This window comes from Martes martes (assembly GCF_963455335.1).
Source record: "Martes martes genome assembly, chromosome: 10".
NCBI classification, from domain to species: Eukaryota; Metazoa; Chordata; class Mammalia; order Carnivora; family Mustelidae; genus Martes; species Martes martes.
The window spans coordinates 101,627,847-101,653,064 of record NC_137898.1 but is presented as its reverse complement, the minus strand read 5'-3'; the positions used below and the strand labels follow the sequence as shown (position 1 = coordinate 101,653,064).

The 25,218-nt window shown below is 44.1% G+C and overlaps 1 protein-coding gene across 4 annotated transcripts in view; it reads left to right on the top strand.

Moving 5' to 3' along the window:
- The window catches only part of KMT2A (lysine methyltransferase 2A), a gene marked incomplete at its 5' end in the record, with an annotated part of 74,008 nt that overhangs the window by 46,609 nt on the left and 2,181 nt on the right, over window positions 1-25,218 (top strand). For all 4 annotated transcript variants that reach the window (XM_080815319.1, XM_080815318.1, XM_080815317.1 and 1 more), the window contains 21 exons: window positions 250-434; window positions 1,736-1,909; window positions 3,041-3,151; window positions 3,459-3,532; window positions 4,146-4,339; window positions 4,667-4,773; window positions 6,117-6,254; window positions 7,282-7,440; window positions 7,690-7,807; window positions 7,937-8,015; window positions 9,056-9,216; window positions 9,415-9,597; window positions 9,806-14,045; window positions 15,133-15,213; window positions 16,041-16,099; window positions 17,340-17,510; window positions 19,366-19,440; window positions 23,152-23,326; window positions 23,493-23,600; window positions 24,021-24,104; window positions 24,570-24,699. In XM_080815319.1, coding sequence (XP_080671445.1) covers window positions 250-434; window positions 1,736-1,909; window positions 3,041-3,151; window positions 3,459-3,532; window positions 4,146-4,339; window positions 4,667-4,773; window positions 6,117-6,254; window positions 7,282-7,440; window positions 7,690-7,807; window positions 7,937-8,015; window positions 9,056-9,216; window positions 9,415-9,597; window positions 9,806-14,045; window positions 15,133-15,213; window positions 16,041-16,099; window positions 17,340-17,510; window positions 19,366-19,440; window positions 23,152-23,326; window positions 23,493-23,600; window positions 24,021-24,104; window positions 24,570-24,699 — 6,806 coding nt within the window. The remainder of the gene's footprint in view (window positions 1-249; window positions 435-1,735; window positions 1,910-3,040; window positions 3,152-3,458; window positions 3,533-4,145; window positions 4,340-4,666; window positions 4,774-6,116; window positions 6,255-7,281; window positions 7,441-7,689; window positions 7,808-7,936; window positions 8,016-9,055; window positions 9,217-9,414; window positions 9,598-9,805; window positions 14,046-15,132; window positions 15,214-16,040; window positions 16,100-17,339; window positions 17,511-19,365; window positions 19,441-23,151; window positions 23,327-23,492; window positions 23,601-24,020; window positions 24,105-24,569; window positions 24,700-25,218) is intronic.

Below are 25,218 nucleotides of genomic sequence, written 5' to 3'. Positions count from 1 at the left end.
CCCTTTAAAGTATGTATTTGCTGTTTTTTGTGGGTACCTTAACCTGTTGGTTCTCCAGTAACCAAATCCTGGGCTAGCGTTAATAGTGTCACATCAGAGATCAATACGTGCTGGGTTCCTAGGGGATGTTAGAGTCCTGCTGCCGTCCCCAGGGTACAGCTTTGTATTAAGTTCAGGGGAGTAGTGTCCTCTTCTCCCTCTCTGCCACTCTTCAGAGCACCTCAGCATTGTGGGTTTTTGTTTTTTTAGATGAGATGTATGAGATTCTGTCTAACCTGCCGGAAAGCGTGGCCTACACCTGTGTGAACTGCACCGAGCGGCACCCTGCAGAGTGGCGGCTGGCCCTGGAGAAGGAGCTGCAGATCTCTCTGAAGCAGGTTCTGACAGCTCTGCTCAACTCTCGGACCACCAGCCACTTGCTTCGCTACCGACAGGTCAGCCCTGGGAGTTCATTCTTGGGTGGGTTCACCCAGCGAGGGAGTTCGTTTGCTCCACTCTTCATTTAGTTTTATAGATTTACTTGCTTTGGCTTTCAACCATTAAGAAAATCTTTAGCGGGGGGGGGGGGGGGGGGTTGGGGCGCCTGGGTGGCTCAGTGGGTTAAGCCTCTGCCTTCGGCTCAGGTCATGATCTCAGGGTCCTGGGACTGAGTCCCACATCAGGCTCTGCTTGGCAGGGAGCCTGCTTCCTCCTCTCTCTCTGCCTGCCTCTCTGCCTACTAGTGATCTCTGTCAAATAAATTTAAAAATCTGGAGCGCCTGGGTGGCTCAATGGGTTAAGCCTCTGCCTTTGGCTCAGGTCATGATCCCAGGGGTCTTGGGACCGAGCCCCACATCGGGCTCCCCTCAGCAGGGAACCTGCTTCCTCCTCTCTTTTTGCCTGCCTCACTGCCTACTTGTGACCCGTGTCTGTCAAATAAATAAATAAAATCTTTAAAAAAAAAAAAAAAAGAAAGAAAACCTTTAGTACCAAGAGTAGGACCTTCTCTGGGAATTTTCTTTGCTGTTACTAATAAGAAATGTGTATTTTATACTCTGAGGGCTCTCGGGGGACAGCAATGAAAGGCCTCAGTGAAGAATAACCTGATCAGAGTTGCTTTTTAGAAAAAAAAAAAAAAAAAACATTCTGACTGGAGAGGTAGGAAGGATTGGTGAGGACGGAGGCTAGAGGCAGGAACGGTGGTTAGGGGCAGTTGGAGTAATCTGGATGATAGGGAGAGTGGTGGCCTACTCTGACAGTCATGGACTGTCACTCTGGGAAATCCCGAGGACTCCTCGGGGCAGAATTTGTAAACCACTAGTTTTTGTCCAGTGAAGTTGTGAACTGTTCATTTATGGAGTAGTCATTGGAAACACAAGGTAAAATGTTGGAAAAAATGCACGGATAACTTGAACTCAGAGCTATGCTGCTGCTTTATCGCCTCATAGAGCTCCATTGTTTGAATAGGAAAGTTTGCCATCTCTGTCTCCCTCAGAAGGAACTGGACAGACAGTTTCTAGATCTTGATACTCCATTTGGAAGTTACAGACTTCTAAGTTTACATGGTCAGATGATTACAGAACCGGCTCATTCTAACGCCCTTTTTCTATTATTTAAGAAATCTGTGCTTATTTTCATGTTCTTCAGGTTTTATAATATGTATCATTCAGTACCATCTTTATTAATTTGAATAGAATTCTCACCAATGCCTCATTTTCAGTGTTAGATAAAAAAAATCTGTCTTTCCTGGCAACAGGCTGCCAAGCCTCCAGACTTAAATCCTGAGACGGAGGAGAGTATACCTTCCCGCAGCTCTCCAGAAGGACCGGACCCACCAGTGCTTACTGAGGTCAGCAAACAGGAAGATCAGCAGCCCTTAGATCTGGAAGGAGTCAAGAGGAAAATGGACCAAGGGAACTACACATCTGTGGTATGTCTCTACCTCAGACTGCCAACATTTCAAATGCCAGTTTAGCTCCTTTGGGTCTTTGGGGGACGAGGCTGGGAGTAAGCACCAAGAGGTGGTTTGTATTATATTTAGAAATGTCGGGGCACCTGGGTGGCTCAGTGGGTTAAAGCCTCTGCCTCTCGCTCAGGTCATGATCCCGGGGTTCTGGGATCGAGCCCCGCATCGGGCTCTCTGCTCAGCGGGGAGCCTGCTTCCTCCTCTCTCTCTGCCTGCCTCTCTGCCTACTTGCGATCTCTGTCTGTCAGATGAATAAATAAAATCTTAAAAAAAAAAAAAAAAAAAAAAAAGAAATGTCGTGTGGATTTAAATACCTAAAAACATATGAGTTCTTTTAGCTCTGTGTTTCAGAAGATGGGAAGGTAGTGTCTCAAATGTTTTTTTAATTTGGCTGTCATCTGAGTTCTCTGAATATTATTTTGTATTAAAACTGTTTATGGAGGGGTGCCTGGGTGGCTCATTTGATTAAGCGTCTGCCTTCAGCTTGGGTCATGATCCCAGGGTCCTAGGATCGAGCCCCACATTGGGCTCCCTGCTGAGCAGGGAGCCTGCTTCTCCCTCTCCCTCTGTGCCCCTGCTCTGGCTCTCTATCTCAAATAAATAAATAAATAAAAATCTTAAAAAAAAAAATAACTGTTCATGGAAAGATGCTAATGTGAAGTTACTTGGTTTGCCCCAAAATCACGTCTAAATATTGTATCTTTCTATATAAGATATTCATCTATAAATAGATATGTTTTAAAGTTACGGTTTTAAGAATGTATGGGAATGATTGGTCTGTTATCTCATGGTCCATATTTGCTGTTCAGTTGTTTATTTTAACCCAAATAAAAAGTTATGGCCCTCTTTGGGTAACTTACTGTGATAGAGCCAGTTTATTTGCATGCTTGCCTTTTTAGCCCGGCTTCTCTTGACTGCCCCAAGTTAATTGTGAACTGACTTATAGAGATCTCTGCTAAAGAGACATTACACCGCATTAAAATACGGTGTCCATTTTCTGTTGGCTCTCTGGGCTGGGTGATTTAGGAGGGAAGAGGAAGTGGTTTTGAGAACACACTGTTTTATGAATAATTAATACTTTGTTTTCGTATACAGTTGGAGTTCAGTGATGATATCGTGAAGATCATTCAAGCAGCCATTAATTCAGATGGAGGGCAGCCAGAGATTAAAAAAGCCAACAGCATGGTCAAGTCCTTCTTTATTCGGGTGAATGATATTAATAGTTCACGTTTTTAATGCTTATCTATGGGTAATTACTCCACGAACAGAACAGATTTGTTCTGTTTTCCGTTTTGTTTTGCTGTATGTGTAAAACATCTTTTGGTTTAACTCATTCCTCTGATTCTTTGGGAGGAAGTTGGTGAGGTCACCAGAGTGGATTGATCTTTCCCTTGGTGGCCTGAAATCATCCTTGTATTGACTTAGAAGCTGTTGTGAAGTTGTTGGTTTTCTGTGGTTTCCAAATGAATGTTCACATGCTTACATTTTGTTTGTTTGTTTGCTTTTTTGTTAGCAAATGGAACGTGTTTTTCCATGGTTCAGTGTCAAAAAGTCTAGGTTTTGGGAGCCAAATAAAGTATCAAGCAAGTAAGTAAATTCAGTATTACTTTTTTTTCCCCACCTCATCAGCTAGAAATCAGAGTTCTAGATTAAGGTTTCTTTAGACTAGGTTTTAAGATTAAAAATGAGTCTGTTGAAATACCTTTTCAGTGCTGATTTAGAGCCAATACTTAATGGTTATTATAGTCTATCACCCCTCTTTTTTCTTTATTATGTTTTCTGCAGCTTGGCTTAACTTGCAGCATATGTACAATACACGTGCTTCTACGTGTAGCTCGGTATTCGGGCTTGTAACAGTTGGGCTCTGTACTACTCAGTTCAAATTGTGCTTCCTGTTGCTCTTGATTCTCCATATTTAACCTTAAATTTTTATTCCAGTAAATCCTTTTGATTCTTTGGGAAAGTTATCACTTGCCTCTGGAAGTTTAACCAGGTGTCATATATCAAGAATATGGTTTTTTTAAAATAATAAAGTCCTGTATATTTAAACAGTTTTCAGATTCTGTGGCTGGTCCTTATATTCTGTGAATGGCTTATGCATGGGGCTGTGACGTGATGATATCAAGAATTTGATTATCTTGTATAGTTCCAGGTATATCGTAGGAGTTCAATAAATGCTTGTTGAATCAATTATTTTCAGCAGTGGGATGTTACCAAACGCAGTGCTTCCACCTTCACTTGACCATAATTATGCTCAGTGGCAGGAGCGAGAGGAAAACAGCCACACTGAGCAGCCTCCTCTAATGAAGAAAATCATTCCAGCTCCCAAACCTAAAGGGCCTGGGGAACCAGACTCTCCAACTCCTCTCCATCCTCCTACACCACCAATTCTGAGTAAGGCACCAAATGAGTCATTATCCATTTCTCTCTAGATGCAGCTGATTAACTCTCTGAACGTAAATTTAATATACTCGCATGTTGGAAAGAAATGTTCAGGTCCATCCTTAAATGTAATAAAATCATTATTTTTGCCTAGCTTGGCCTGGTAACAAGAAATCAATATAAATACTCTTAACAGATGGTGAGGTAGCATAACTTTGAACAGTTTTTAAAGGTGTTTATTTTATAAGCCACAGACTATTTAAGCCAAATTGGTTTTTTTCTTCCTGGAAATCAGACCTAGTATTGCCGCTTTTAACTGGATATCTTTTGGGTTCCAAGGTACTGATAGGAGTCGAGAAGATAGTCCAGAACTGAACCCACCCCCAGGCATAGAAGATAATAGGCAATGTGCATTGTGTTTGACGTATGGTGATGACAGTGCTAACGTAAGTACTTTGGCGAACGGGGTCCTATGTAGCAGATGCTCATGTGAACTGTTCGATCCTTTGTGTCTTAATTCGATGACTAGGTGCCATTTATTTATTGAATGTTTGTCACCTAGCTTATAGCACTTGCAGTTTTTTTTCTATAACTGATATAGTTGATTTAAAAGATGATTTGCACTGGGGCACCTGGGTGGCTCAGTTGGTTAAGCATCTAACTCTTGATACCAGCTCTGGTCTTAATCTCTGGGTGGTGAGTTGTTTTTTTGTTTGTTTGTTTTTTTAAAGATTTTATTTATTTATTTGAGAGACAATGAGTGAGAGAAAGCATGAGAGAGAAGATCAGAGGGAGAAGCAGACTCCCCAGGGAGCTGGGATCCCAATGCGGGACTCGATCCTGGAAGTCCGGGATCATGACCTGAGCAGTCGCTCAACCAACTGAGCCACCCAGGTGCCCTCTGGGTGATGAGATTAAGCCCACATTGGGCTCCACACTGGGCGTGAAGACCACTTAAAATTAAAAAAAAAAAAAAAAGATGAGTTGCCTTAAATTAACCTGGTGATGTCTAGTAGTTTCTACAGGAGATTTCTCAAAAAGATTTTGTGAAAGTCAGTAAAGTATATAAGTTTGCGTATGAAAGGCTTGTGTTTAATGTAGGCAGGCAGAATGGTGAAGATCCCCAGTTCTGGTGGCTGCCTGGATTCACTTCTGTGCTCTGTGAGGATTAAATCTATGAGGATTAAAGGAAATAATGCTTATAAAGCTTTATTTAGTACTGGGCACATAGTAAGCGTGTAATAAAAAACGGTTTTTATTTTAATTTTATTTATTTATTTATTTGACAGGGACAGAGAGAGAGAGAGAGAGAGAGATCACAGGTAGGCAGAGAGGCAGGCAGAGAGAGAGAGGGAAGCAGGCTCCCTGCGGAGCAGAGAGAGCCCGAAGCGGGCCTTGATCCCAGGACCCCGAGATCATGGCCCGAGCCAAAGGCAGAGGCTTAACCCACTGAGCCACCCAGGCGCCCAAAAAAGGTTTTTTAATGCAAGTTGAGAGGACTGGCTTTGAAATACAGTTTTGAAGAAATCAGTGCACACTTTCATAAACTTGCCACATACTGCTTGTGTTTTGATTCACTGTGTTTATAAAATATTTCCCATCTATGGATTCTAGAAAGGTGAGAGGTGGAAACAGAAAAACATTGAGAAATGAGTTTTGATTTTTGTGTGCATCCCCAAGTTAAATAATTATTATTGATGTTATCTTGACTGAGGTAAAGCTTATACCAAGGAAAACCTTCTTTGACATTATATTCTTTAAAGAAAAAAGAAATCTCTTGATTTCATAGGATGCTGGCCGTTTGCTTTACATTGGCCAAAATGAGTGGACACATGTAAATTGCGCTTTGTGGTCAGCAGAAGTGTTTGAAGACGATGATGGATCACTAAAGAATGTGCACATGGCTGTGATCAGGGGCAAGCAGCTGGTAAGACCTGGTGTAAATGTTACGGAAAAGATTCCCCTCAGTTTCCAGATGTTCTCTCTGTGGCTTCATGCTACTTCATTGAGGTTTTACACTGCCTTCAGAATGGTTAGCCAGTGACAAATGCTGGTGTATACTGTAGGCAGTTTGCTACTCTGACCGCTGGGGGTTGGTGCATAAGAAATAGAAGACAGAGTATTACCTAGTTTGGGAGACAATTTAAATGTGCAAGAAGGTTACTTTATTAAGTGATTTAGACAAAATGATCTTGGAGGTCTCAGTTGAATCAGCACTCTATGGTTCCATAGGAAAAACCCACATAAATACACTCACAGGAAAAGGATGAAGGAAATGATCAGTAGATGCTGAGAGTCATCAGAAAAGTCCATGAAGGAGTAAAATTTTAAAAGCTATACTTTGAAAGAGGGGAGAAGATAAAGAATTACCAGAAAGAAAGAGAGAGAGAAACAAACAAAAAGCCCATGTAGATTGTATGGAGAGCACAAACAAAAAGTCTTCTGTGGAGAGGGGAGCCCAGACTGTGACCGTGACAGAATAAGGTGGGGACACACAGCCTCACTGAAGGCGATCTTTGAATCGTGAAATAAATTTGTAATCTGTTAAGTCTAGTAACTAGAGAACCCTTGCGTTTCTGCCTGGTATAATCTTTCTAGAGCTGAGTTCTTTTGGATATAGTAGCTTTCTAGGAAGATGATGATTTTAGAATCAGTCCTCAAAGTTTTATCTTCTATAAATCATTCGTGCATCCTAGAAACAAAACTTTTTGTTTAAGTTCTAAATCAAAGTGTAATCTTCACATTTAATAGTTACAGGGCCCCAGGGACGATGGGAGAGAGAGGATTTGTAGATGAGGCTTTAGGGTTCGTATTAGTTCTCTGTAATTCAGCTGATTACCAACAAAAAAAATGACTTGTAGGAAACCCAGAATGGGGTAATTCTACAGAGGAGAAGGAAAGTGGCTTAAAACATCTGAGTCTGACTTAGGCCTCTGTTCTCTCTGGATGGTTAGAGATGTGAGTTCTGCCAAAAGCCAGGAGCCACCGTGGGCTGCTGCCTTACATCCTGCACCAGCAACTATCACTTCATGTGTTCTCGCGCCAAGAACTGTGTCTTCCTGGATGATAAGAAAGTGTATTGCCAGCGACATCGGGATCTGATCAAAGGCGAGGTGAGAGCTTCGTTGCTTTTCGAATTCTGTAGGAGTTCAGGGAAAAATAGGCTGGAAACAGCAAGATGGTAAGCTTTGTTTCACCTTCCTACTTTGTGTTCCTGGAATCGCCTTCTGAGAAATATGACAGTCCTCCTGTGAGATAGCACGGTGATTTTGAGAGGCTTTGCACTTGCCCTAAGAGACAGTCAGTATCACATGGAATGTGTCAAGGAATAGGCTGTCGTTAACAGCTGGGTTTTGTTTTAGGTGGTTCCTGAGAATGGATTTGAAGTTTTTAGAAGAGTGTTTGTGGACTTTGAAGGAATCAGCTTGAGAAGAAAGTTTCTCAATGGCTTGGAGCCGGAGAACATCCACATGATGATTGGTATGACACGGGCCTCTGGGGCCTCTGGCGGGTGAAGGCTCGCTCTGTCGCTGGGGCACTTCCTAGTCTTTGGGTATAAAGTGAGCCTTCTCATTACCTCCTCTCACCCATTCTTCTTTCCTTGATCAGGCTCCATGACAATTGACTGCTTAGGAATCCTGAATGATCTCTCTGACTGTGAAGATAAGCTTTTTCCTATTGGATATCAGTAAGTAGCAGCATGGAGCCAAGACACCAGCCCCCACAGCTGGGGCACCCTGAACAATGAGCAGCTCGTTGAATGGAGAGCTGCTTTTAATCGCCACCTAAAATTCACTACTTTTTTTGCTACTTTTTGTAGATTGGGACTAAAGTATCCTTTTGTGTCCACTAAATCTAGTTATAAAAGGGATGTATTATTGGCATACTTTCAGAATCATTTCCAAATAAAACCTAAATTTAAAAAAAAAAAAACCACAAGGTCAGTCTCTTTTAAGATTCCACTTGAGTTCCATGTATCTGGATTTAAAGGTCCCGATTGTTGTAGTGGATCAAACACCTCAGGCCTCGGTCCTCAAGCTAAAAATATAAGCCCCCACAATAATGATCATATTGTCCAGTGAACATTTATCCTCTCTCCTACGTGAAGCAAATGGCTTAAACTTCTAGCGGGCTGACAGTGTAAATTTAAAACTCCCTTTCTGTCTCTCCCATTTTGGAGTCTCATTTTGCTATCTATACACCAGTTTATTTTGCATTCCAATTCTGGCAACACAGTCTGTATGTTGAGCTGGCAGCTCTTTGTATAAACCAGGCTCCGTCAGCATCCAGCAGATCAGAAGCAATTACACTTCCCTTGTCTTGTGGGGCTTTTCTCCCAAAGGGGACACTTCAGGTTTGCTTTTTCCCCTCTGTGTACACCTTGGGGGCTATGGTAGTCCCTTCCTGAAGGCCAATAACTATATCTTGCAGCAGATGTTGGTATTTTCCTTTCTCTGCATTTTTAGGATATTTTACTATTTTTGTCTCCTGCTTACGCTACAATAAAAAAAGATTTTGTGCTGTTTTCTGAGAGGCTAGGAAAAACCAGCAACTTCAGAAACCCTGGAACACCCGAGCCAAGGGGACCTATAATAAGAATCGGTGACGTAAAGCTAATTCTGTAAATCAAGGAGACCAGGGGAGCCAGGATGAGAAGAGGCTTCGGCAGATATTTGTCTCTGCTTCCGTCCTGTCACTCACGGGGATTTGTGTGGGTCTGTTTGCCAGGTGTTCCAGGGTTTACTGGAGCACCACGGACGCTCGCAAGCGCTGTGTGTATACGTGCAAGATCGTGGAGTGCCGCCCCCCGGTGGTGGAGCCGGATATCAACAGCACCGTGGAGCACGATGAAAACAGGACCATCGCTCACAGTCCCACGTCTTTTGCAGGTGAGTCTTTAATCAAGGTGGGACTCGAATTAGATTTGGGAGAATACTGTGACGGAAGGTGGGGAAAGTCGTCTCTCTGGGAGGTCTCATTTGTTTCTATTTTGATCTTTACCTAACAGCTTGCTTTGTATTGGTTCATTTGATACTTTAATTGGACCTTTTTTTTTTTAAAGTAAGAGTTTTTCTTTCCTACCACAGAAATTTCATCTAAAGAAAGTCAAAACACGGCTGAAATTATAAGTCCTTCCTCACCAGACCGACCTCACCCGCAAACCTCTGGCTCCTGTTTTTATCACGTCATCTCAAAGGTCCCTAGGATTCGAACACCTAGTTATTCTCCAACACAGAGATCCCCTGGCTGTCGGCCGTTGCCTTCTGCAGGTAAAGGACTTACCTCCTTGACTAACTTGCCCCAAAAAGGTCAGCTCAGAGATGAGCTTGTCATTCTTCCAGGCCTTAGTGGTTTTGCTCATTGAAAATCATGATTTGCAGCTTTCAGTTATAAGCCACTGCCAAGTCATTGAAAACAATGGCCACCACACATTCGTTCTCTCAGTAATAGACTTATTACTTTTTCTCTCTTGTTCAGGAAGTCCTACCCCAACCACTCATGAAATAGTCACAGTGGGTGACCCTTTACTCTCCTCTGGACTCCGAAGCATTGGCTCCAGGCGTCACAGCACTTCTTCCTTGTCACCCCAGCGGTCTAAACTCCGGATAATGTCTCCAATGAGAACTGGGGGTACTTACTCCAGGAATAGTGTTTCTTCGGTCTCCACCATTGGGACTGCCACAGATCTTGAGTCAAGTGCCAAAGCAGTTGATCATGTCTTAGGACCACTGAATTCAAATACTAATTTAGGGCAAAACACTCCCACCTCTTCAAATTTGCAAAGGACAGTAGTTACAGTGGGCACTAAAACCAGCCACTTGGATGGGTCTTCCTCTTCTGAAGTGAAGCATTCCAGCGGTTCAGACCTGGGATCCAAGAGCTCCTCTTTGAAAGGAGAGAAGACCAAAGTGCCAAGTTCCAAGAGCTCAGAGGGGTCTGCACATACTGGGGCTTATCCCGGCATTCCCAAACTGGCCCCACAGGTTCATAATACAGCACCTGGAGAACTAAACGCTAGCCAGATCGGCACTTTTGCTGAGCTCTCTTCAGGGCCGTATTCTTCTAAAGAGGCCGTCTCCTTCCCCCCACTCCATCTGAGAGGGCAGAGGAACGATCGGGACCAACACATAGATTCTAACCAATCGGTAAACCCCCCTCCCGACGAAGATGCGGGAGTCAAAACCTTGAAGCTCTCTGGAGTGAGCAGCAGATCGTCCATCATCAACGAACACATGGGATCTAGTTCCAGAGACCGGAGACAGAAAGGGAAAAAGTCTTGTAAAGAAACTTTCAAAGAAAAACATTCCAGTAAATCTTTTTTGGAACCGGGTCAGGTGACAACTGGTGAAGAGGGAACCCTAAAGCCAGAGTTCGTGGATGAGGTTTTGACTCCTGAGTTCATGGGACAACGGCCATGTAATAATGTTTCTTCTGATAAGATTGGAGACAAAGGCCTCTCCATTCCGGGAGTCCCCAAAGCTCCATCCATGCAAGTAGAGGGATCTGCCAAGGAATTACAGACACCTCGGAAGCGCACAGTCAAAGTGACACTGACACCTCTCAAAATGGAAAGTGAGGGCCAGTCCAAGAATACACTGAAGGAAGGGAGCCCCGTGTCCCCTTTGCAAGTAGAGTCCGCCTCTCCCACAGAACCAGTTGCAGCCTCTGAAAGTCCAGGAGATGGTCCAGTGGCCCAGCCAAGCCCCAATAACACCTCATCCCAGGATCCTCAGAGTAACAGCTACCAGAATCTGCCGGTACAGGACAGAAACCTGATGCTTCCAGACGGTCCCAAACCTCAGGAGGACGGCGCTTTCAAGAGGAGATACCCCCGTCGCAGTGCCCGGGCGCGCTCCAACATGTTCTTCGGGCTCACCCCACTGTATGGAGTGAGATCCTACGGTGAAGAAGACATTCCATTCTACAGCAGCTCCACTGGGAAGAAGCGGGGCAAGAGATCAGCCGAAGGACAGGTGGATGGGGCTGATGACCTGAGCACCTCCGACGAAGATGACCTATACTATTATAATTTCACCAGAACAGTGATTTCCTCAGGTGGAGATGAGCGGCTGGCATCCCATAATTTATTTCGGGAGGAGGAGCAGTGTGACCTTCCCAAAATTTCCCAGTTGGATGGCGTCGATGACGGCACAGAGAGCGATACTAGCATCACGGCCACCACGAGGAAAAGCAGCCAGATTCCGAAAAGAAATGGGAAAGAAAACGGAACAGAGAACTTAAAGATCGAGCGACCTGAAGATCCCAGTGAGAAAGAACACGTCATTAAGAGTTCCGTTGGCCATAAAAATGAGCCAAAGATGGATAACTGCCACTCCGTAAGCAGAGTTAAAACCCAGGGACAGGATTCCTTGGAGGCTCAGCTCAGCTCACTGGAGTCAAGCCGCCGGGTCCACACAAGCACCCCGTCAGACAAGAATCTCCTGGACACCTACAATACTGAGCTCCTGAAGTCGGACTCGGATAACAACAACAGTGACGACTGTGGGAACATCCTGCCCTCGGACATTATGGACTTTGTACTGAAGAACACCCCCTCCATGCAGGCTTTGGGCGAGAGCCCGGAGTCCTCTTCGTCAGAACTCCTGAATCTGGGTGAAGGTTTGGGTCTTGACAGTAATCGAGAAAAGGACATGGGTCTTTTTGAGGTCTTTTCCCAGCAGTTGCCGACAGCAGAGCCTGTGGACAGCAGTGTCTCTTCTTCCATCTCGGCAGAGGAGCAGTTTGAGCTGCCTCTGGAGCTGCCGTCCGACCTGTCTGTCCTGACCACCCGGAGTCCCACTGTCCCCAGCCAGAATCCCAGTAGACTGGCTGTGATCTCCGACTCAGGAGAGAAGAGAGTAACCATCTCAGAGAAGTCTGTGGCTTCCTCCGAAGGCGACTCGGCGCTGCTGAGTCCAGGAGTGGATCCCACGCCCGAAGGCCACATGACTCCCGATCATTTTATCCAAGGACACATGGACGCAGACCACATTTCCAGCCCTCCCTGTTCAGTGGAGCAAGGTCATGGCAACAATCAGGATTTAACTAGAAACAGTAGCACCCCCGGCCTTCAGGTACCTGTTTCCCCTACTGTTCCTATCCAGAACCAGAAATATGTGCCCAATTCTACCGAGAGTCCTGGCCCATCTCAGATTTCTAATGCAGCTGTCCAGACCACTCCACCCCACCTGAAACCAGCCACTGAGAAACTCATTGTGGTTAACCAGAACATGCAGCCACTTTATGTTCTCCAAACTCTTCCAAATGGAGTGACCCAAAAAATCCAGTTGACCTCTTCTGTTAGCTCTACACCCAATGTGATGGAGACAAATACTTCAGTCTTGGGGCCCATGGGAAGTGGTCTCACCCTAGCCACGGGACTAAATCCAAGCTTGCCAACTTCTCCATCTCTGTTCCCTCCTGCTAGCAAAGGATTGCTCCCCATGCCTCATCACCAGCACTTACATTCCTTCCCTGCAGCTGCTCAAAGTAGTTTCCCACCTAACATCAGCAGTCCTCCTTCAGGCCTACTTATTGGGGTTCAGCCTCCTCCAGATCCCCAACTTTTGGTTTCAGAAGCCAGCCAGAGGACAGACCTCAGTACCACAGTAGCCACTCCATCCTCTGGACTCAAGAAAAGACCCATATCTCGTCTACACACCCGAAAGAATAAAAAACTCGCTCCCTCTAGCACCCCTTCAACCATTGCCCCTTCCGATGTGGTCTCTAACATGACCCTGATTAACTTCACACCCTCTCAGCTGCCAAACCACCCCAACCTGTTAGAGCTGGGGTCACTTAATACTTCATCTCACCGAACTGTCCCCAACATCATAAAAAGGTCTAAATCTGGCATCATGTATTTTGAACAGGCACCCCTGTTACCACAGAGTGTGGGCGGCACAGCGGCCGCGGCGGCGGGCGCGTCTACAATAAGCCAGGATACTGGCCACCTCACCGCGGGGCCTGTGTCTGGCCTGGCAGCCGGTTCCTCCGTCTTGAATGTTGTATCCATGCAAACCACAGCAACCCCTACAAGTAGCGCGTCCGTTCCAGGACATGTCGCGTTAGCCAACCCCAGGTTGCTCGGTACCCCGGATATCGGCTCAATAAGCAACCTTTTGATCAAAGCTAGCCAGCAGAGCCTGGGGATGCAGGAGCAGCCTGTGGCCTTGCCGCCGAGTTCAGGAATGTTTCCACAACTGGGCACCTCACAGGCTCCGGCTGCTACAATGACAGCGGCGTCTGGCATCTGCGTGCTCCCCTCTGCTCAGACTGCGGGCATGACAGCTGCTTCGCCTTCTGGGGAAGCGGAAGAACACTATCAGCTTCAGCACGTGAACCAGCTCCTTGCCAGCAAGACTGGGATTCTCCCTTCCCAGCGTGAACTTGATTCCGCACCAGGGACCCAGGGATCCAACTTCACCCAGACAGTAGATGCCCCCAACAGCATGGGGCTGGAGCAGAACAAGGCTTTATCCTCAGCTCTGCAAGCCAGCTCCGCCTCTCCCAGGGGCTCTCCGTCCCCTGGACAGCCGTCAGCCAGCCCCTCAGTGCCGGCTCCCACCAAAACCAAACCAAAAATCAAACGGTTTCCGCTGCCTTTGGACAAAGGGAATGGCAAGAAGCACAAAGTTACCCATTTGCGGACCAGTTCTTCTGAAGCACACATTCCAGACCAAGAAGCCAACACGACGTCCCTGACCTCAGTCGCAGGGTGAGAGATTGAAATACTAGCTACCTTGGGTAGGTGGGATTGTTTTTGCTCTGAACAAGAGGCTGCTGGCCTGGCAGTTTCCTGGGAAGGACACTCTTCCATCCATGTTGCATTAATCGGGGGTGTTCCGGGTTTTGACTTTGATTTTTTTTTTTTCCTCCTCACAGTGGTGATTTATAGAGCAAAATTTAGTTCCCTCCGTGGGCAGCTTGTCTCTTGGAAAGAACCACATCTCTAATTACTCTTTGCTCTGATTTTTTTTTTTTAAGATTTTATTTATTTATTTGTCAGAGAGAGAGAGAGCAAGCACAGGCAGACAGAGCGGCAGGCAGAGGCAGAGGGAGAAGCAGGCTCCCTGCTGAGCAAAGAGCCCAATGTGGGACTCGATCCCAGGACGCTGGAATCATGACCTGAGCCGTAGGCAGCCGCTTAACCAACTGAGCCACCCAGGCGTTCCTGATTTTTTTTTTTTTTAAATGGAGGGTGGGGAGGGGCAGAGGGAGAGAGAATCCCAAGCAGGCTCCATGCCCAGAGTGGAGCCTAGCGTGGGGCTCCATCTTACGTCCCTGAGATCATGACCTGAGCAGAAATCAAGAGTAAGAAGCTCAGGGCCCCTCTGCTCTGATGTAAAACAGTGGTCTTGGCTTTGTTGCTTTTGGGGTTTTGATGTTGTTTTGGGGTTTTTTTTTGGCTGAGTCTTAGGATACTGAGGGACAATGATTATTCCTGTCTGGAGCACAAAGCCAACTGTCATAGATCCTGACGAAGTTCTTTTTAATTAGTGTCGGGGTGTAACATGCCTGGAATACACAAATGAAGTTTTACATACGTATGCACCCATGTAGCCCCATCGAGATCAGGAGATGAAACATCCCTAGTGTTCCAGAAGGCTCCTTGTGCCCTCTCTTCATCAGAATGCCCTCAGGGTAACCACCGGCTAACCTGTTCAGCACAGATTAGTTTTCCCAACTTGTAAATTTTATCAGATCCTGATAGAGTCTAGAGTCTTTTTTTTTTTTCTGACCTCCACCTTTAGTGCATAGTCACTGGTAGTTTTTCTTGAAAAGATGCAATGATTTTCTTCCAGGTCTCAGGGAGCAGAGGCTGAGCCGCAGGACACCGCTAACGTGGAACAGTCATCACAGAAGGAGTGTGGGCAGCCCACAGGGTAAATACAAAGATCGTTTCTCTAAGGTTAAGCCCTCAGTTCTGTCCACCTCATTTAAAAAATAATTCTTCCTCATTTGCATTGTTCTTATTGCCAGAGTTTTTTTTTTAATGGAAATAATACATACTTGTAACTTTTTTAATGCATAATTACTTAAATAATAAACGGTTCTATGTTCGTCCTGCCTACCCTCCTCCCCTTCTATTCCCTAGTAACAACCGCTGCTAATAATTTGTTTTCATCCATTCACACATTTTTATATATATACAGATACACACGGTGTATATATGAATATATATTTGTATTCCTTTTTTATATAAAATGAGTAATGCTATATATACTGTTCTGTACTTTTTTTTTTCTAATTTAAATAGCCCCTTATTGATATGCATTTGGGTTGTTTCCAAGATTTAATTTTCAAAAATGAAAATTGATGGTGGTTTACTGGCTCCTTAAGCTTGCTTTTGCTTTTGGTTAAATCAGTTAATTTACTTAAGTAACTCCAGAACTGCTTCTAACGAGTGTCCTTTTAATTTTTTCTAACACCGAGGGTATGAGAAAAATTTCAAGGACATAATCTACAAACTCCAAAAGCCCAAACTTAAGGCCAATATTTAGGAAAGAATCTCATAGAAGAGAATTTTATGTTACATATCATACAGTAGGGTGGTGTTTATCCAACAGGTTATATGCCAGACATCCTGTGATCCGTTTCTGGTGGTAGTTCTGTGTAACCAATGGCGCTATGGCCGACTGTGGACGGTTTTTATGTTTGAATTGAATAGTAGCTGATGTTACATCTTACATTGGGTTTTCTTCTCATTTAGGCAAGTTCTTCCTGAGATTCAGGCAACACAAAATCCAGCAAATGAGCAAGAAAGTACAGGTATGTGGGTGGGTAACAGGTTAGCATTAGAATTTTAAAGTCAAAAGTACTATAAAAATGGCCTACATTATCTATGAATTTTCTAAATTAAAAAATTTAAGCTCCAGAGACGTTAAGTGATTGGCCAGAGGTGTAGACTAACCCTCAGGGCATCTATTCCCTGGTCTTGCACCCTTCCACTGTATAGTCTGTGACATCTGTCGATTGTTCTGCTCTGCTTGCTTTAACATCAGTGTGGTCTTCATAGCTAGTGGTTACCTGACCTCATCCCTTAGTTGTCGCTGAAGAAAACCACGTATCTGGTCACAACCCCAGGTACAGCTCCATAGCACTTTCTATCTGACTACTGAATTTGATCAGTAAAGAACTGGCCACTTCAAGATTAGAGAGATCTGGATATAGGTTTCGCCCGTTTCCATCAAGGTAACTTCCCAGAAGAGAAGCAGGTGGAGAAAATGCTCAGGAGTAACATTTGGGATATAATCACCTTCCGCTGATTGGCTGATTCCTCAGGAGGACTGAAGCGCCTCTTTCTGTCAGAACATACGGTTATATGAACTTGGGCTAATTAATTTACCAACTCTCTGCCTCAGGTTTCACACCTTCATGTACACTTTGAAGTGTATACGAGAGTAACACCTCACTGGTCCTGTGAGGTTTATCTGAATTAATTTACAGGAAGTTCCTAGAAAAGTGCCTCATGTACAGTGCTTCATTCGTATTAATCATTATTTTTTTACCTTTGACCTTATTGAGGGCAATTGCTTATTGAAAAACTATCAAATTGTCATACTAGAAACTTCCAGAGACAGCATGACTTCAGTTAAAAAAAAAAAAATCTAGTTTTAGTCACTTTCTAGCTGTGACCCAGTGCAAGTTGTTCCACGGCTCTGAGCCTCGGTTTTGTTTTGTTTTTTGTTTCTTTTTCTTAAAAATCTTATTTATTTGACAGAGAGAGATCACAAGTAGGCAGAGAGAGAGGTGGGGAAGCAGGTTCCCTGCTGAGCAGAGAGCCCAATGTGAGGCTCAATCCCAGGACCCTGAGATCATGACCTGAGCCGAAGGCAGAGGCTCAACCCACTAAGCCATCCAGGCACCCTGAGCCTCAGTTTTGTTATCTGTAAATGGGAATAATCATACCAACTGTGGAATGTTGGTAGGCTTGGAGAGAATGTATCAGTGCTCAGTAAATGTTTGCTAATGCAATCAGTTTGGGCCCTATCTGTCTTCTCCCTCGCAGAACCTAAAACTGTGGAAGAAGAAGAAAGTAACTTCAGCTCTCCACTGATGCTTTGGCTCCAGCAAGAACAGAAGAGGAAGGAAAGCATTGCTGAGAAAAAGCCCAAGAAAGGACTTGTTTTTGAAATTTCAAGTGACGATGGCTTTCAGATCTGTGCAGAAAGTATCGAAGGTGAGTGGATTAAATGAGGTTGGCAGGCACCCCGCTGGCTCAGTTGGTAGAGCTTCTGACTCTAGATCTCAAGGTCATGAGCTCGAGCCCCACATTTGGTGTAGAGATTACTTTAAGTCTTAAAAAAAAATGGGGTTGTCTTGCCGGTGTAGGCTCTCTGTCTCAGCCAAAGCCACGCTTATTTACATTAGTACCATTGATGTGGGCAGTTGTGCGCTAGGTGTTACAGAAGATACTCGATGGCATTATACATCCAGTTAGACGTATAATCTAACTTGTCCTCAAGAAGTTGGAGTTCCTGGAGAAATGGTCCATAACTTAGCGGAGCACGTGGGGTGTCTTCTCTCTCACCTCTGTGCCTTCATCTGTTTCTTCCCTCTGCCCAGAATGTTCTTTTACCCTCCCTTACCTGGTGAACTCTACCTTGTCCCTCAGGGTTCAGCTTGGAAAGTCTTCCCTGATCTTATGAGGCAGATAGGCTCTCCCATTCCCTCCTTTCTGTTTGTTTTAGAATCTTAAATGCTTTTCTTGGAGCTTAAAATTTGTTTTTATAAATGTCTGTTTACTTTTATGTCTTACTCAATAGAGAACTTCCTAGTAAGGTTGGCATTTTATTTTCTTGTTCCTCTTTGTATCCCAAGCATTCAGGTGTTCATTGGCTGAAGGACTAGTGAATGTTTTCTAGGCAGTAAGTACTAGAGGAATTTGAAGGAAAGATTCCTGGGGGTCAGTTAGGGTTATCAAACCCAGAAAGAATGGTAGAATAGATGATTCTGTTAAAGGAGTTGATAGAATTTGTGCTAGGAAAAGAGGAGTGAGAAAGACTTTCTAAAAACAGACGTCACCAAAGTTAGAATTGCATGTGGTGGGTTTAGAGTGTCCTCAGGTGGGAGAGGACATCGATCGAAATCCTAGTCAGGTAGTAGTGAGAGGGAAAATTGGGAAGGTGGATTGGGCACTGGCTTTGAAAGGGCCTTCAGTGCTGAACCATGAGGCCTTTGAAAATCTGGGGAAGTGGAATAAAAGCAGAATTTCAAGAACCTTAACGTGGTAGCTCCTTTTAAGGTGGACTGAATTGGAGACATGAGGTGGCAAGAGGTCACTAATGAGAGCATAGCTTCAGTAGAGAGGTTGGTAATAAAGCCCATTCCCAGCAGGAAAAGGGAGGAACGAATACTCTTCAGGACTGAGTGGATATGGAGAGTGGAGAGAGGAGTCCACAGTGACTGCAGATTCAGGCCTGGTTCACTAAAAAAAAAAAAAAAAAATATATATATATATATATATATATATACACACACACACACACACACACACACACACACACACACACACACACACAAGGGAAGAAAAGACTATATTGAGTGTATGAGTTGCAAATACCACACACTGAGTGTGAAGTGGTCGTCACGAGCCCACCAGACAGTAGGAGATCCTAGAGTCTAAAGTTGGAGCTGGAAGTGGAGGTTTTCTAGTCATACCCCCTTAGTTTTATGGAACAGAGGTTAGGTCTCCCCACAGTCCAGGTTAAATCATTTAGGTTAAATTGTCTTGTTTAGGGGCATGGGGAATAGAAGTGATACCCAACATTCAGGTTTGGGACCCAGACTTCTATCAAGGGATGTGAATGCTTTGGGGATCCAGGGCTCATTTTCAGAAGGTGGGACCCTCCTGTCTAACTGTTGGATAAGGCACCTTCTCAGCTGCTTTCTTATGCATGGAACTCACTGAAACTAAGAAAACAACTCAAAGCCATTTTAGCAGGGTGTTTTCACCCTGCAGCGATTCTGAGCTCAGTGCTTTTGCTTGCCACTGGTGTTAGAGATATTTGATGGACTATTTTATTTCCTCACAGATGCCTGGAAGTCCCTGACAGATAAAGTCCAGGAAGCTCGGTCAAATGCCCGCCTAAAGCAGCTCTCATTTGCAGGTAACGACCAGAGAGGTCATTTTACCCCTGTCTCAGAGTAGTCTGGTAGCTTGTTGGTCTAAAGCTATAGAGTTGATTCTATAAAAGCATCAACCTTTTTTAGAAATAGTTTTTCACAACTTTATTGAGTTATAATTCTAACACAGTTAACCCATTTCAAACATGCAGTTCAATGGTTTTTAGTCTATTGACAGAGTTGTACAACCATCACTGCTGTATAATCCGGAACATTTTCATCATCCCTGCAAGAAACCCCAGACTAATTAGCAGTCGTGCCTCAGCCCCAGTGCCTGGCCACCGTTAAACTACTTTGTGTCTCTAGGGATTTATACGGAATCACACAACGTAGGGCTTTTTGTGCCTGGATTCTTTAGCGTAATGCTTTCAGGCTTCCTATCTGCTGTAATATTGCATTGGGACTTTTTTTTTTTCTAAACAGATTAATTTTTTTTATTGAGGTAAAATGTACACAACATAAAACCATCCTAACCATTTTTTTTAAGATTTTATTTATTTATTTGACAGAGATCACAAGTAGGCAGAGGCAGACAGATAGAGAGGGAAGAAGGCTCCCCGCTGAGCAGAGGGCCCGATGCGGGGCTCAATCCCAGGACCCTGGGATCATGACCCGAGCTGAAGGCAGAGGCTTTAACCCACTGAGCCACCCAGGTGCCCCATCCTAACCATTTTTAACTGTACGGTTCAGTGGTGGTAAATGCATTCACATTGTTGAGCAACCAACCATCAATCCATCCCATAACTCTTTTTTTCTCTTATAAAACTAAAACTCGCTATTCCCCATTTTCTCCAGCTCCTGGCAACCACCTTTATTCTTTCTGTCTTGATGATTTTGATTACTTTCAGTACCTCATGTAAGTGGAATTATGTAAGTGGACTGGCTCATCTCACTTAGCATAATTTCCTCCAGGTTCATTCGTGTTGTAGCATTATGCAAAATTTCCTTCCTTTTTAAGGCTAAATGATGTCCCATTGTATTATATAGACCACGGTTTGCTTATTGATTGATCCAGCATTGGGTAGTAGGGTTGCTTCCACATTTTAGCTCTTGTGAATAATTCTCCCGTGTGAATGTGAGTGTGGATATCTCAAGACCCTGCTTTCCATTTCGGGGGTGGGGGCAGATACCCAGAAGTAGAATTGCTGGATCATGCAATAATTCCTTTTTTTTTTTTTTTTCTGGTAAATAGTAATTCCATTTTTAGATTTTTGAGGAACTGCCATACCATTTCCCACGGTGGTTGCTCCATGTCACATCCCTACCAGCAGTGCCCAAGGGTTCCGATTTCTCCACATCCCCTGCCTTTTTGATAGAAGGTCTCCAAATGGGTGTGAGATGGTATCTCATTATAGTTTTAATTTACATGTCCCTAATGATTTATGATGTTGAGCGTCTTTCCATGTGCTTACTCATCATTCATAGATCATTTTTGGAAAAATACCTGTTCAGGGCCTTTGCCTGTTTCTTAATCAGGCTTTGTTGTTGTTGTTATGGGTGAGTTTCAGAAGTTCTCTATATATATTCTGGATATTAATCAGAGAAATGAAAAGGGCTGCCTTTTAACTTTGGATAGGTTTTTTTGGTTTGTTTTTTTTTTTTTTAAGATCGGTGAGGGAGATATTTAGGGGACAAGAAAGTATAATCTGGGGGCGCCTGGGTGGCTCAGTGGGTTAAAGCCTCTGCCTTCGGCTCAGGTCATGATCCCAGGGTCCTGGGATCCAGCCTCACATCTGGCTCTCTGCTCAGCAGGGAGCCCGCTTCCTCCTCTCTCTCTGCCTGCCTCTCTGCCTACTTGTGATCTCTGTATGTCAAATAAATAAATAAAATCTTTAAAAAAAAAAAAAAAAGAAAGAAAGTATAATCTGTTTTTTTTTTTTTGTTTTGGGACTTTTTTTGTTTGTTTTTAAGATTTTTATTTATTTAACAGAGAGAGAGTGCAAGCAGGAAGAGAAGCAGACTCCCTACCGAGCAGAGATCCCGATACGGGGCTGGATCCCAGGACCCTAGGATCATGACCTGAGCAAAAGGCAGATGCTTAACCGACTGAGCCACCCAGGCGCCCTGAGAAAGGATAGTCGTACATGGCCTTTCCCAGTCCTCACTTTGAACTGATTACTGATAATTTTTGTAAAGTCCAGCCGCTAGAGTAAGCCAGTGTCCTGAACTCCGTGTTCTCAGCCTCACCCAGAGGAGCCAGCCCTTTGTTTTTGCCAATAGGACAGAAATTTCTTTGATTTATCCATGTCCTTTACTACCACATGGAATAGTGGTAAGAAACCATGAGCTCTGGAGTTAGAAAAAACAGTACGAGCTACATTTCTGCCCTTTGTGATCAATATTACATTGACTGCAAGCTAATTGACTTCTCTGTGTCTCAGTATCCTTATCTAAAAAGAAATATATAGGAGCACCTGGGTGGCTCAGTCATCAAGCGTCTGCCTTAAGCTCAGGTCATGATCCCAAGGTCCAGGGATCGAGCCTTGCATTGGGCTCCCTGCTCAGTGGGAAGCCTGCTTCACCCTCTCCCACTCCTCCTGCTTGCTTTCCCTCTCTCGCTGTGTCTGTTTGTTAAATAAATAAGTAAAAAAATTTTTAAATAAAAATAAAAAGAAATATATAAATGTGACCTCCAGAATTTGTGGTGAGGATTAATTAAATAATAAACCTGTTGTGTTACCCTATGGTCAAATCAAAAAAATTTTTAAAAAATGAACCTGATGGGTGCCTAGGTGGCTTAGTCAGTTAAACGTCTGCCTTCAGCTCAGGTCATGATCCGAGGGTCCTGGGATCGACCCCTGCATCTGGCTCCCTGCTCAGCAGAGAGTCTGCTTCTCCTTCCCTTCCCCCTTGCTCTTGTGCTCTCTCTCAAATAAATAAAGTCTTGCCATACCCACTGAGCCAGCCAGGCACCCCAAACATTGCTATTTCTAGTGTCAAAGTGGGCTGGCAGTTGTTGGGATGCCCCATCCCTTTAATGAAAGAAGCTAGTCGTTTCAGAAAAGCCTTTCATCATCTCTGCCAGCAACTTACGTAAATGTATTTTTAGAAAATAAAAAAGAATCGGAAATGCTCATTAATGGCATGAGACTGAGTAAAACACAGCATCTATCGAGTGAATTATTCCACGCATTCACTGTAACAGCACAAAAGAGAGCTCTTTGCTGGGGGTTATTACTAACCATTCTTTTCAATTTTAGTGAGGTACCTATGTGAGTATGAAGTTACAGAGCCCAGATACCCCATTAACCTATAAATGAAAATGGGATCATGATTGGCGCTCCAGAGCCCAAGGTTCAAACCTTGTCATACCAGCTATGCGACCTTGGGTGTGGTATTTAAATTCTCTGAGCCTCAGTTGACTGACCTGAAAATGAAGCTGGTAATTCTTGACTCACGTGGGCATTGTGACCGTGAAATTAAATAATACGTATAGCTTGTCTGTGTAGATACAGAACATAGAAAATAGTTGGGTGATGTGGCTGTTTTTCAGTCTACCATGAACATTTTCCATATTGATAGCCCTGTGTCCACGTCACCTTATTGGTTCACTGCCGCTGATTCTTGGCCAGACTTTAATGTGGTTCCCCGTGAGCAGCCTCTGGCAGAGTTCTTCTCTGACCCAGGCGTTTCTTTGTACCAGGCAGTTTCCTGTTGGCTGCACGCTCGCTACCCTGGTGCCTTCTGTCCCACAGGTGTTAATGGTTTGAGGATGCTGGGGATTCTTCACGATGCGGTCGTGTTCCTGATTGAGCAGCTCTCTGGTGCCAAGCACTGTAGGAATTACAAATTCCGTTTCCACAAACCAGAGGAGGCCAACGAACCCCCCCTGAACCCTCATGGCTCAGCCAGGGCTGAAGTTCACCTGAGGCAAGTTCCGTTCTCTTTCCTAAGCAGCTTTGGGTCCCGATTTTATTATCTGATGACGCCATCATTTTCCCCACGTCACCTTTGAGATTCCCAGAGTCAAAGCTGTCCTTCACTGCTTCTGTTCAAAGCCTTTCTATTAAAGCGTGCTTCAATCTTTTGGCTCCAGGAAGTCAGCATTTGACATGTTTAACTTCTTGGCTTCCAAACACCGGCAGCCTCCTGAATATAACCCCAACGATGAGGAAGAGGAGGAGGTACAGCTGAAGTCAGCTCGGTAAGTCTTGAGTGGAGGGGGTCATTTGCTTCCCTCTGCTCTGGCTGTTGAGGACCCCCTGCGGTTTCACTTGGATCAGAGTTTCTCGGGTCACATTTAAGAACACTGAACTGTAGTTTGTATTAAAGTAGTAATAGCTGGCTGGCAGAGGGGAGGAGAAATTCAGATAACTATAACATGCAGATTTTATTTTAACTAAACTAAACTCTGTCAGCTTTGGACGTATCCCTACCACCACAGTTACCGTGGTCAGAAAGGACTGTGTATATTATAGCCCTCATTTTACAAGACACTTGTTATTATACTTGGCATCGAACAAAGGGAATACTATGGTCATATTCTCTAGAAACCTTTGATCTACAACTCAAAATTGATTATTTCCTGAAGAGAATTCATGAGTAATACGCCTTGTCTCTTTAGGAGGGCAACTAGTATGGATCTGCCAATGCCCATGCGTTTCCGGCACTTAAAAAAGACTTCCAAGGAGGCAGTTGGTGTCTACAGGTATGGCTAAAATTTCAGAAAGAATTACGGAAATCTAATCATTTTCTAAAATTAAAGTGGACCAAATCATGGAGTGACCTCCTTCATTCAGCAAATGAGGTTTTTCTAGCTGCTGTTAATGGAACCTGATGTCCTGGGATCCTGCCCCTCCTTACTTTGAACAAGAAATTTAACATAGTAAACAAGGAATTTAACATAGTAAACGTTAAAATGTTGCTACTTCTGGTGGGCTCCCTAATGGAGAAATCTTTCATTCTTGGCCATTTGTTAGAATAAGTAATATACTCAAATCAAGTGGGTCCAGATTCGATTTTTTTTTTTTTTTTTTTTTCTTTGCTTTCCAAGAGTCTGTCCTTCCTGGGGAACTGATAGAGCAGGAGATTTTATTCATTTATTCAGTACTCACACAGTTTAACCTGATTTGCAAAATTGCTGGCTGATCTCTTTTCCATCTTTATGTTCTAGGTCTCCCATCCACGGCCGGGGTCTTTTCTGTAAGAGAAACATCGATGCAGGTGAGATGGTGATTGAGTATGCTGGCAATGTCATCCGCTCCATCCAGACTGACAAGCGAGAGAAGTATTATGACAGCAAGGTGAGTCTCGCTTTCACTTTCCTGGTTCTGACAGTATTTGTACAGAGGGGCCATGAACTAAAAGTATGATCCCACATCCCAAAAGAAATAGTATATTTTATGAATTCAAGCATACTTTTTTCCCTTTCCCTTTTATTTTTTTTAAGATTTTATTTATTTATTTGACAGACAGATCACAAGTAGGCAGAGAAGCAGGCAGAGAGAGAGGAGGAAGCAGGCTCCCTGCTGATCAGAGAGCCCGATGCGGGGCTCGATCCCAGGACCCTGGGATCATGACCTGAGCCGAAAGCAGAGGCTTTAACCCACTGAGCCACCCAGGCGCCCCATCCCTTTCCCTTTAAAAAAAAAATTTTTTTTAATAATGTTTCGACATCTTTAAAATTTGTGGTGGGCCCACGAGAAGCTCAGAATCCACCCTAAGGATTAGTATATAAGGATACTGCTCTTTGAAAGATTTGTCTGAGTGCATCCCAGGATCAGAAGCACCTAATGACACGATGTCTTAGGTTTCTCTTTCCT